The 13,700-nt window shown below is 31.4% G+C and overlaps 1 protein-coding gene across 5 annotated transcripts; it reads left to right on the top strand.

The window, feature by feature from the left end:
- The first annotated feature begins 31 nt into the window (after window positions 1–31).
- Window positions 32–13,683, top strand: LOC132714330 (ELKS/Rab6-interacting/CAST family member 1-like). Of its 5 annotated transcripts, none has more exons than XM_060697184.1 (12): window positions 48–151; window positions 2,280–2,448; window positions 4,448–4,619; window positions 5,257–5,358; window positions 5,576–5,654; window positions 5,782–5,896; window positions 6,527–6,711; window positions 6,998–7,153; window positions 7,648–7,809; window positions 9,784–9,942; window positions 10,700–10,867; window positions 11,324–13,683. In XM_060697184.1, the coding sequence occupies exons 2-12, from the start codon at window positions 2,280–2,282 to the stop codon at window positions 11,570–11,572; spliced, it is 1,716 nt and encodes a 571-aa protein (XP_060553167.1). In that variant the 5' UTR covers window positions 48–151; the 3' UTR covers window positions 11,573–13,683. The 5 variants fall into 5 exon arrangements, with proteins under 5 accessions (XP_060553183.1, XP_060553167.1, XP_060553192.1 ...); XM_060697192.1 differs by having other exon boundaries at window positions 65–151; window positions 2,263–2,448; window positions 4,481–4,619; XM_060697175.1 differs by having other exon boundaries at window positions 65–151; window positions 2,263–2,448.
- Window positions 13,684–13,700: the final 17 nt, after the last annotated feature.

Below are 13,700 nucleotides of genomic sequence, written 5' to 3'. Positions count from 1 at the left end.
TAGGCGAAAAATTACAAATTCGAAACTAATTAAATATCTGACTCCGTTGTTGCCTCTCAACAGATGACGCGTTGAGACAGGAAATTTTGGAAATCTAATTGCAAAAAATAAGTTATATGACATTAGTTTGAAATCAACGTATGCATTGAAGGTATTTACATGGAAAGATATTCATTGTTCATATGCAAATGTATTGCAATTGTATTTATTCGGTTTTAAATGTTAAAAAATTCCATCCATTTTCAATTTTTGTCAACTTTATAACAGTTCAACGTTTGTGTTATGACACTGACAGTCACAAATGCATCCTTTTGGAAATGTAGTGTTATGATTAAAAAATATATGCTAACAAACCTTACCGATATTATTAAGGTATTTTGATTGCAATGGATAGACATGGTCAATGCAGGCAGGGCTTGAATTTAACTTTTTCTTGCACTTGAAAAATTTTGCTAATAGAATGGTGCCCTTGGGTATGTAAAGACGTTTCTCTATTGCAATGAAAAGGACTTATGTTGGTATGACTTATCCACATTGATTTGTGACCAAAATAAATGTCTTTTAGTAACGGCTTGTGCAAGGACTTACATCTTGAGCCAAAACTGTAAATGTTGTATGTGTTTTACTTTTGAGCCAACACTAAATTCAACAGTTATATCCAATAATATTTTTTATTTTATTTTAGTTTTTGCAACAACGTAGATCACAGTTACATAAAAAGTATATACATATGTATAAAATAACAGTTTAACAAATTAAAATATCATTTCGTATAAGTAACAAATTAAATAAGTTAAGTTAATGACTGAAATAAGATAAGGCATTGGATAAAGTTATTAAAAATCACTGTTCAGATTATGTATAATTATACAGCTTACATCTGCGAATTATCCATTTATGTTTTTATTACTTTATGATGTTGAATGTTTATGTAATAAATTATCAAACACACTGACAATCTAGCCAAGAATGGTATAAATATTGTCACAGATTAAAATTGTCCACTTGTTTAAGAGGCTGGATAGCTCAGACGGTAGAGTCATGGTACAGTATTCTGTTAGTCAATGGTTTGAATCCTGGCCAGGCTGCACATTTTGCTCATCCTGTGACATTTGGCCTTAAAGCTATTAGGCCATCATGATAGTATAAAGCTTTGCACCCACTTTCACATTGTTCTCTGTACCAATTAGATATTTGACGCTACATTTCTGTATAGCCTGGGAGTATGTCATGGTTAAGAACTGTTTACTCATTAGGGGAGAGTATGTGTAAGCCACCAGATAGCTAAATTGGTAAAGCCTTAGTATGGTAATCTGAGGATCCCAGGTTCAAGTCCAGGTGAGGCTACACATTTTTCTCACTCTGTGACATCATTATGAGCAAATGTACTCAAGATTAAAATGTAAATCAATCAGATCAGACAGAGAATAAGTTTAACATAACTAATATTTAGTGGTGTTAACCTCTTGATGATATTACAGGTTGAATCAGATTTCACAAACAAATGAGAAAGATGTTGAATTTATTGAATGAACTTGAAGGCACAACTTGTTTTGTATGCACATTTGTTGTGCAGGATTTTTCACAACAAGAATCAAAAATCTTGGAGAGGAGAGCAAATAGCAGAAGTTTTCAATTTCTAGAAAAAAGTACTTTCAAAATTAAAGTTAAAAATCATAATTGTTTCATTCCTATAGAATTGAATAAAAAATTATCATTTTTAACTTGCTTTTTGCAAGTGTTAAATTCAAGCCCTGTAATACCAGTCATTTGTGTATATTTAAACCCCAGTCCCAGAAAATACAAGTTTGATTTTGGACCAACAAAACCCTTGTGAAATCTCAGTCCTGCAGGGACTATCTAGATAAGAAAAATATTGCAATTCAACAGTAGGCAATATGAATAAAGCACTCTAATGATTCTGCAAAGCATTTACAGCTGTAAGGCAAAAATACACCTCACATCCCCTGCTATTCCTTGCGGGTTGCGGGGAAGATGAGTGGGGCTGGGATTACAAATGAGTGGTCCATAAAACTGAAATTCTCCCAGTGAAATGGATATGTAAGTTAGTGTTTTGATGAGACATACAAAAATGTAAGCTAAAGAATTTAATCACTGGTTACTACAAAAGTATGCTGTTTTTTGTTGATGTTTCTGTTTTAAATTTGAAAAGTTTTTTTTGTTGTAATTGTCTACAATTTTAGACTCAGTATAGCCATTTACATTCACTTGTACTAAAGGAAAGGATTTTAAAAATAATAGATTCTTGTTGGTTAAAGATGAGTGACGGGGAAAAAATAAGTGAACCAAATGGAATACAGTCTGCAGAAGTTCTGGAATGGAAAAAAACCTTGAGAGAAAAAAGTCCATCTCCAGTCCGAAATGTTAATAGGTCTAGGAGTCCTTCACCTGCACAATCAAGTGCTAGAAAGAGAACTCCTAGAAAAGGTAAATTATCACAACAGTGACTGGCTAGAAGATTGTCTCTGAGTCAGAGTGTCTATTAACACTAATAACCAATACTAGAGATTGTAATTTTTTTCATCATGTAATCTATAAACAATTAGATGCATGTTCTTTGTCTGTTACATATTTAGGCAAAAAAAAAAGCTTAGATGCATAGTTTCTAAGTGTAGACAATATTTCTTACTTTATTATTTGAAATTATATGTACTGAATATAAAATTGTTGACACTTGCATTTTTTTCTTTTTCTTTCTTTTTTTAATTAGCTTTTTTGTTATTTCTTTTACTTTAAAAGTAATTCTTTAACTAATTATTGTGTAAACTATAATATCTTTGCAGTAAATTACATTTGTGGTTAAAAAAAATAGATGTATGAATGATGTCTTTATAATTTTATCAAATGAATATACTTTCTGTTAACTAAACTTTGCTCTCAGTTCTTTGTTAATATTGTCTGAATGTTCTATAGATCTCAAAGACAGAATTTCATTAAAAAAAAAGACTTAATAAAAGTAAATTTACAATTTGAGTTAAAATACATACATACAATAAAGAATTCTTTAATTAACAAATAGCAGCTAGAACTATAATTCACAAGTATATCAAGTTCTCTTCTATTAATTATTGCACATAGTAGACTTGCTTTGTTTGTAGTAGTAGAAAATACATATTTTTAAGAATATTTTAACTAAGATGTGAAATGTTATTTGCATATAATTATAGCACAGTATTTACACAAATCTACTGTACTGTTGTGTTTAACAATTCTAAACAGTTGCTGGGATAAAGTTAATGTTTTTTGGTGTTTTTTTCCATTTAATTTTGCCTATCATCTGAGTAAAAATAATGAAACAACAACAACAACACTGGCAGTTTATATTATGGAATAAAAGAAATACATGTACTAATTGTAAACATTCAGAATAACTTTGAAAATAAGCATGTTATAAATAAAATTGATTAAACATTTGAGCCGCCTCATGACAAAACCAACATAGTGCGTTTGCGACCAGCATGGATCCAGACCAGCCTGCGCATCCGAGCAGTCTGATCAGGATCCATGCTGTTCGCTTACAAACCCCATAACAAGTAGAGAAACTGATAGCGAACAGCATGGATCCTGATTTGACTGCGCGGATGCGCAGGCTGGTCTGGATCCATGCTGGTCGCAAACCCATTATGTTGGTTTTGTCATGACGCGGCTCATTTAGTGAAGCTTTACTGAAGCACTTATTGAAGCACTTATTTTTTAAGTGTGTTTATTGAATGTGATGGCAGATTATACATCTATTTTTAGAAAATGTGATTAGCTAGAAATAAAGAATAAAGATATTCTTATTTTTGGATACAAATTTTCAGGAGGAAAAAATGTGCTTATTTTCAATATTGAGGCTTGTATTCAAACTTGAGCCTATTTTCAAGGTTGTACTTCTATATAACTTTGAGGCTATTTGCTTTAAATGTTTTTCATCAAGTTTTCAGGGTATAAGAGTCATAATAAGACTGTCAATACATGCTTTAAAATATTTGAAGAGCTACTGTATTTATTAAGATAGATTTAATTTGAAATAGCATAGATATTGACTTTAACTTGTATAATAATGCCTGTGATATCAGTTATACTAATCAAACCTGTTTTACAAGAGTAGTATTGGGTAGTTTTTATAGCATCCAGATTTGGGAAATGAAAATGTGGTCATTTTAAATATTTGGCTTACCAAAACATAGCTTAATAAGCCCAAGAAGTAATAAAGATGTTAACTTGAAATACTGAATTTAATTGACTATATGTTATTCAGAATTTGTTACATTGTACGTATATGCTGAGGCCCACATGGAAGATTGGGAAACCGAATGTGCTAGCATCATGAAATAAAGTTGTTACTTACTATTCAGAATTTATCTTTACAACAGGTTTGACTGTATATAAATTAAACGAGCACTGTCACTTTTCATGCACTTGCACTTGTTTTTCTCTGTAGAGGTGTTTTCTGGCACAGTTCCATCTTCTCCAGGTGTCCTTATGATGGATGCACCAAAACCTACTTTATCAAAAGGACCAAAGATGTCACAGACTACTAAACTTTCAAACACTCGAAAATCTGATAATATGAGAAGAAGTACTGGCAGCATGGCAGCTGCCTTTTCTAATACGTAAGCAATTATATCGTGTCAGATGTATAATTAATGATTGCTAAATATATCAATAAGTATTAAAAACTAAGTAGACAAGATATACAAAGATCAATATAAATGCAGGCTTTTTTGGGATGTCACCACCATAGCTGATTGAATCAGGAAAATAATGTTTCAAGGAGTCTCATTTATGTCAGATTCATAATACCTGAATGTTTCCATTTAAAATCTAATTGAAAAGTTTTGAATTGGTGAATCATATACCTTGGTGGAATTGATTTTTAAAGGTGAATATTTGAAAGCATAATATTACTAGTAATATGAGCCGCGTCGCGACAAAATCAACATAATTGGTTTGCGACCAGCATGGATCCAGACCAGCCTGCGCATCCGCGCAGTCTGATCAAGGTCCATGCTGTTCACTATTAGTTTCTCTTCTTGCTATAGGGTTTGTAAGTGAACAGAATGGATCCTGATCAGACTGTGCGGATGCGCAGGCTGGTCTGGATCCATGCTGGTCGCAAACCCATTATGTTGGTTTTGTCGTGACGCAGCTCATATATACTAGTAATTCTTTTATAATTGATCATTTAAAGCAAAGGCAGTCTAAAGTGATCATGTATTTTATAAATAACCCTATTATCTTGTTTTCCAGGAAAGGATCATCAAAGAATGGTACATCTGATGGTATAGAGGCAGAATATATAAAGAATCTTCAGCAACAAATTTATTTCCTAGAACTAGAGACCAATTATCTATATCCTTTTACATGTGTTGATGAAATCTAAGTGTAATACAAGTTTTCTGCTTTAACTTAAATATAAATTTTTTATGTGTAGGAATTTTCATTTATCCTGTAAATTTTTGTAAAAGACCTTAGAGAATTGTATTTATTTTTTAACACTCCTCTCTTTCTTTTAAAATGTGTTGGTGAAATTTAAGATTATAAAACTGTATTCTTTAACATAATTCACGCGTGAGCAAGCAAAGAAAGCTACTGACATGCATCCAAAGATGTCTGCAGAGGCCGAGAGAATGTTGGCAAAATTAAGGGTAAGTGTTTCGAATTTTTTTACTACTTTTTCTATTTCTTTCAACTATATGAATAATTATTACTAGGTTTTGGCTTTATTTTGTAATAGTATTTTTCTGTTATTAATGGAATCATTTATAATTACAGACAATGCAGGCAGAAATGGACGGACTACAGGTAGAGAGTAAACGCAAGGAAAGTAGCATTAGCATAATTTCTAGAGAAAAAGCTCATATGGCTGAAAGACTGCGGGAGGAGGAAGGTTTGTTACTTGTTATAATTTATAGAAGATATTTGTTTGTTTTGCAAGTAAGATAGAAATATAAGAAGGTTGGTTATTTGTTATAATTTATAGAGGATGTTTGTGTGTTATATCAAAATATATTCCACAGAGTTAATACTACATGCAATACGCTGCGAGTGAAAATATAACAGCTGGTGTTCACCAGTGAAATATAATTTGATCTTACACGCAAAACAAATAGATTTTTTATTTACTTTATGCATTTTAAGTGGTTTTAAGTCATTTTGACAAATCATGAAGTCACAATGTTGATATTGTTATATTACATGGATTTTGTTTTGTCTTTAATATGACATGTGTAAATATTTATGTGCTTCTTGTTATCAGTCACATTTTATTTGTGACCAAGTGTATTTCTTATTAATTATTTTCCATTTATTTATGATATTTGCTGTCCATCGGCTTACATACATAGTCTAGGTACTGTGAAAATTATATTTATTACAATTTCACTGTCTACTGAAGAGCATTGAACAATTTGATTATATTCCTTCACTAATAGAATCCTGTTTTCATATGAAACTTAATAACAGGTATATACAATGTATCAAAAAAACAAGTTTGTAAAACTGATTGTACATATTATAGAGGCGCGAGTGCAGGACAAGAGATTGTTGATGGATGAGGTGATAGATCTGAAGAAAACCATCGCCAAAAACGAGAGTGAGATCTCGTACAAGGACAGTCAATTGATGGATGCTCGAAATGAACTTGAAAAAAGTGCTACAGCCTTAAAAAATGCTGAAACTAAAATAATATCATTAAAAAGTCAGGTAAGGCATTACTTTGAAATTGCTTCATACCATTAGATTAATGAAAAATCTTTTCTAGAATTTTTGAGAGAGAAAAACACAAGTCTCTTTGAATGGAAGAACTTGCTAACATGTCAAATAATATGAATTTACCATCCTATTTATGCTGTTAAAGTATACATGTGTTAAAAATACATTTGTATTGACTTTAAATTCAATGAATGTATATATACAGAATTAAAACATACACAAAATTGCATTATGGATGCAATCAATCAAATTTCCATCATGCTATGTTTGTTTTTAGTTAGAACAAAGAATTGAGCAGCATAAAATGACTCAGATCAGCTTGGATGAGAAAAGGTCGGACCTTCTCAGTGTTGAAACACAGCTCAAATCGACTGAAGAGAAATACTACAATAGTACTGTAAATCTACAAGATAAAGTTGTTAATGACCTTAGGGTATGTATATATATATATGTTAAACAACTTCAAAAAAAAATATGTTCATGTTTTACCTATGAAATGAATTCTTGTTGCTTCCCATTGGATGTTTTTTTTGCACTCATTTAAGGTTTCATATTTATATTGATAGGATTAATTTGACAGACACAGTTAAATAAAGAAAATACATATCTTATCTTTGCTGAAAGTTTATTTTTTTCAAACAAACCAGATGATTTTATCATTTATGATACATTTCGAACAAAACTTGGCATTTTATTTATTTATTGAATTCATTTTGATATGTAATTGAATGGCAATACATTTTACTAACTTTGATCGCAAGTGTTGATTGAAAAACATAAACATTACACTTTCTTTCTGTCATTTTCAAGGGATTTACTACAACTTAAATGACCATAGCTTTCAAAAGATTTAAATAAACAAGACAGTTAGTCTTATAATTTATATTCATGTACTTTACAGTGGAACATATCAATTTTTTAATTTAGGAAGAAATTCGAGATCTGAGAATAAAACTGAAAGAAGCGGAAATGTCAGCAGAGCAAGAGCGCCACCTACGAAGTAAAATGTCCGATGATAGTTCTACTATTGTCAGGGAGAACTCTGTTCTCCATCAACAAGTTGTAGAGATGACTAAACAACTAGAGAGAGTAAGTTTAGTACTGTCTACACCAAATGCACTTATACACGTAACAAAGAAATACATGTATTAAATTACGAATGATTATTGTCTACTTCTACATGGTGTTCTGTTGTAAAACATTATTTAAAGTCACTATATATTTAGTTTGACTACTTAATTTGAATTTAGGAAAATATCCTTTTATTAAAAATTGCTTATGTTTTAAGGACCTCTGTTCTAACCTGTGTACTTAATATTTTGTGAAAATGTCATGTATTACTATATGCAATATAATTTTATATGTCAGTATGAACACTAAAATCTGACATACTGAAATTAATTAATAAAATGTTTATGATTTATATATATGACTTGTTTGATCAAATTTAGGATTTTTTTTTATTTCTACATGAAGTACACTAATGTTGGATGTTCATAAGCTTTGTGCAATAGATAGTTATATAAATATTAAATATTTCAAAATGTACTTCTAAATGATCAGTTATAGATTATTGTCCCCCGCCTTTTCGAAGAAAAAAGGGGGATATAGTAATAGGCTCTGTCCGTCACACTTTCGTGTCCAGTCCATAACTTTGTCATTTATCAAAGGAATCTGAAATAATTTGGCACAAATGGTTATTATAATAAGACAATGTGTCATGTGCAACAACCAGACCCCTACCTCCAGGGTCAAGGTCGCACTTGCTCATTCAAGGTCAACATTGTCTATTTGATGGTATATGTCGTGTCTGGTCCATAACTTTCTTATCTTTGAAGGGATTTTGTAAATACTTGCCACAATTGTTTACAATAATGAGACAATGTGTCATGCGCAACAACCAGTCACCTACCTCCAAGATCAAGGTCACACTTGGAGGTCAAAGATTAACATAGTCTGTTACAGGGTATATTATGTGTCCGGTCCATAACTTTTTCATAGATCAAAGGATTTTGTAAATCTTGCCACAAATAGTCACTATAATAAGACAATGTGTCATGCGCAACACCTGCATCCCTACCTCCAAGTTCAAGGTCACACTTTGAGGTCAAAAGTTAACATAGTCTGTTTTAGGGTATATTTTGTGTCTGACCTAGAACTTCTTCGGGTTTTGAAATAACTAGGCACAAATAGTCACAATAATAAGACAATATGTCAGGTACAACACCTGCACCCCTACCTCCAGGTCAAGGTCACACTTAGAGGTCAAAGGCTAACAGTCTGTTATATGGTATATTTTGTGTCCAGTCCATAACTTCTTCATAGATCAAGGGATTTTGAAAATACTTGGCACAAATAGTCACAATGATAAGATGATATGTCATGCGTAACACATGTGTCATTATCTCCAAGGTCACACATAGGGGTCAAAGATTTACATAGTCTGTTAAAAGGTATATTTTGTGTTCAGTCCATAACCATTTCATAGATCAAGGAATTTTAAAAATACTTTGCACAAATAATCGCAATAATAAGATGATATGTCAGGCGCAAAACATGGGTCCCTACCTCCAAGGTCATACTTAGAGGTCAAGGATTGACATAGTCTGTTATAGGGTATATTTTGTGTCTGATCTATAACTTCTTCATAGTTCAAGGGATTTTGAAAATACTTGGCACAAATAGTAATATTAATAAGACGATATGTCATGCACAACACCTGCACCCCTACCTCCAAGGTCAAGGTCACACTTAGAGGTCAAATGTTAACATGATAGATTTTTAAATTCCGTGTTTCATTTTACTAGTATTTCTGTAATAAATTTATTGTTGCATTTGCAGATCTAGTATTGATCATAATTTTGGACTGAAAGTCCTGAGATCCATACCACAATCTTTTGAAATAGCACAATTTTATGCTTCATATAAAACTTCCCCGAGGCGGGGGACGTTGGTAACTCTGTTACAAATTTTTGTTACTCTTGTTTTGATTTCACCTTGTTTCCCTGTAATTAAAAAAAAAGTTATTGCATGGAAACATTCATTATCATTTCACTCTTTTAGGAGAAGAATCTACGAGATGAAATAGAGTCACGTCATCAACAGACCATCTCTGAAATAGTTCAGAGTAAAGAAAGGGAAAAGGAGCTGAGATTTGAACTTGAATATTCTAAAGAGAGTATGACTAAAGAACATGATAGACTTAAACAATATCAAGAAAAAGTAAGGGCCTTTATTGATCTCTTTCCTTATAATACAATTTACTCTTAACCAGCTGAATTTGTAGAACGTCTTTGTAATGTTTTTTCCTGCTTTGAGAACAATTAATTTTCAAAGGGATTTCAATTTTTAAGTTTAAATTATGAGCCTGATCAGACAACACAAAAGTGCAGGCTGGTCTGGCTCTATGCTGGTGGCAATGGCTGATTACTTTCTGTTCCAGCAGGTTTGGGGCCAAACTTTATACACAAAGATTTCTTTCATAGTATAAATCAGTAAAATTCTGCTGTATTTTTTTCGAGCTGTTGAAATAAAACGAAAAACAAGATAAGAATTGTAAAATCATTTTGATATTTGTCAACATATTTAATGGTTTCTTTGGATATTTACATCTGTATTGAAATATGTTTTCCACTCGTACTGAAATGAGCAATATACATGTATGTTCAGAAAGAGAAAGTTTCATTGTCCAATGTAGTATTGGAGGTCATAAGTTTCTTTGATACCAAGGTGTTGTTTAGAAGCTTTGAAATTTGAGTACCAGGGAACCCATGAAAGATGTTGAAGTGAACAGTTATCTTTTTACTTGTACAATTGTTAAAGAAACTAATTGAAAAACTTGTAACATTCATTTGTGGAGTCTCCCATTAGTTACCAATGAAAAAAGAGTAGTTAATGATTAAATAAAAAAAAAACCCATACACATCTGTCTCTGGGATGTGTGATTATATCATTTTCAATGTCATTATGTTTGTTACAGCTATCATTTAAAGATTCTGTATCAACCCAGCAAGAACTACAGTTGAACACAGCACGTAGCCGAGTGACCGAGCTTACTGGTATGCATGAACATCTAGAGAAAGAAAACACACAGTTACGTAAAGACAAATCATTGCTTGTGGACCATGTTGCTGACATACAGAAAAAGGTATGGCAAATTTTCTATGCTACCTGAAATATTTTCATTGAGGATATAGTTGCTGCACTGCTTACTTTCCATCACACTTTAAGACTGTTTTCTCATAACACTTTTATTAATTAACTAATATCTCAAATATTCAGTGTGTAGCATCTTTCTTGGGTGTTTCAGGTATGAGCGGTCAGAGTCACTATCACTGAGACTATCACTTGATTTAAAAGTATATTTTTATTCAAGATGATTGTATACACATGTAGGTAATTTACACATTAAAGCAGAAAGGAATCAGACTGAGAACTCCAATAGCTCATGGTAGCTCTCTCATTCTTTTTTGTGAACAATACCCACAATTGTTTTGTCAAATATTAAGCTCTTTTCATCAGTTATAGTAATTTTGGGTTATAAGATTAAGAAAAATAATGTGTCAAACTGTTGACAGTAATCACCAGATATTTCTACTTATAGCTTGAACTGAAAAATGAAGAGGTAGTGAACCTGAGGAGTCAAGTTCTCTCACTTGAACAGAGGTTTGGAGAATTGGAACAGTTTAACTCCCTTGAACATACGTCACAGAGTCAGAAATGGGAAGAGTTTGAGAAGTTGGCAGAGAGTATGCGTACTCTGTCACACACGATGGCGCACTCTCAGTCTCGTATGGGCAGTCCTAGAAATACTTTGTTGAGATCCTCAACCGGCATGCCAATGCAGTTTTAGATTAAGACAACTAGGTAGCTCAAGTAGGGGGTTTGAAAAATGAATTAAAGGTCATTAGTTGTGAAACATATAGGGTTGTAAGGTCAAGGCAGCTACTTACTTACAAAGTACTAAGTATTTTTCAGCAAGAAATAAGTTAGCTTCTCAAAGATGGTAACTTTGAAAGAAATCGACATATCAACTCATGTTGCATGATACTACACATAACAGTTGTAGTCAGTTTTTGTAGCTAACTAAATTTTTGTGGAATCGGAACATCATTTTCATTATGGCAACATCTTTCTTTACTCAATATTAGCATGGCAAACAAAAATGCTATTTAAAGTTTCTTTCATTTCACATAAACCTTTCTACCCTAGAAGTTTTAATTATTAATTTTGCTCAGAAATTATAGATTGGAGGTATTGCCTGTTTTTGATGTATATGTTCAAAGTGTTTAATGTACCAGGACATGTAATAAGTTTGTTGGTCTTAATCAGAATTGAAAACGAAAGTTTAAAAGTTTTGACTTAATTTTGCATGTAGTAGAATATAAGAAAAACTTTCAAATGCAATTGTTTTTGTTGTTGTTATTGTTATGTTTAAAGTGGCATTATGATAAAATAAGGAAACTTTTGTCAAAAATTTAGAAAGTTGTAAATGTTAAAAAGTTCCATGAATATTCAACCAAAATGTTGATCTCCTGAGATTTTGGCCTCATGATTTGAACACTGGCTTTCTGTCGCGACTGAATGTATTAAGAGAATTTAATCAGTTTTGGGAGGTTTTGTGAACATAAGATAACTCGAAGCATGTATTGTTGAATTTCTAGTTAGTTTTAGAATTCTGATTAACAAAGTCATATATATTGTGATACTTTTTTTCTATCTTATTTATTTTCTTTTTTTTATGCATATATGTTAAAGCACATTGCAAGTAGATTATGTCACTGTTTGTTTTATTTATTATTATTGTTTACCTCAGTTACTTAGAATGATGATAGTTTTTTAGTTTGAAAAATGTTTTTTAGTCTTAGAATTAAATTTTTTATTTACCTTATATGTGGCATTTTATGTGTGTGCATTAATGCATTATTTCATGCCATATTGTTTCAATCTAGGAAAACAGTATATTCCTTGTTGTAGCTAATGTTTATCCTCTACATTTGGGATGATTTTATTTTCCTCCTTAAGAATTATTTTAATGTGGTAATGTATAAATGTTGACATACTATTTTGAGGAATGTTGTTATAAAAACTATAGACACGCACAATGGAATAACTAGTTAAAATATTTTGAAAGCTTTTAACTATTTCAAAAGTTTTATGAATCATTATGATACCATTCCTGAGTATTTTGCTCTCAAATTATTTAGTTATTCAGGACAATTTTGTATATCTCTAATGACAAATATAGGCTTAACTGAAGATGTTTCTAGTTTTATCTGTGGTTGAGAAGGTTTTGAAGATTTACTGGTAACTAGAGTTTTAAATGTTTTGTTAAGTTATTGTTCAAATTTTATTTGCATGTCTGTAACTTTAAAATGGGATCCGTCATATAAATGTATATTGCAGAGTCTGTTTCATGTTGATGAAGACTAGAGGAAATACATGTATATGAAATACACAAGCATGTATGGGAGTCCAAGTAATACCTGTACTGGCTGGTATAAAATGTTTTGATTTTAATGTATTGAAGTATTAGCATGTTTTGAAGCAGAGTTTAGTATAATTGATTCTTTTTCATGTAAAATGTCACTTCCAAACCTTTTTGGCCTTAGAATATTACTCTAGTTAAAGTCAACATTAAAGAAATACATGCATGAATAATTTCTTAAATTTGTCCATTTCATTATTCTATAAATTCATTGTAAATGAAGATCACTTTACTTTGTCTTAGGTTCATAAATATATAAAATGATACTGACATGTAGGGGAATTTATACGGTAGTTATATAGAAAACAAAGTTTTGACCTAGCATATAGATAATCTTGCCAGTAACAATATTAGTTAGAGGGTGATGTGTAACTAGTTAATGTACCAGTGCTTTTCAGTTGTGTATTTCTCACTCAAATTCTGTGATAATTATTATCAATATTTATGTAAAAATAAAGAATATACTATTTCTAAAACCGTGTTGTATTCTTTT

The sequence above is a fragment of the Ruditapes philippinarum genome, unplaced genomic scaffold (assembly GCF_026571515.1).
Source record: "Ruditapes philippinarum isolate M1 unplaced genomic scaffold, ASM2657151v2 ctg3777_1_1_1_1, whole genome shotgun sequence".
Lineage (NCBI taxonomy): Eukaryota > Metazoa > Mollusca > Bivalvia > Venerida > Veneridae > Ruditapes > Ruditapes philippinarum.
This window is presented reverse-complemented; position numbering and strand designations above follow the sequence as displayed.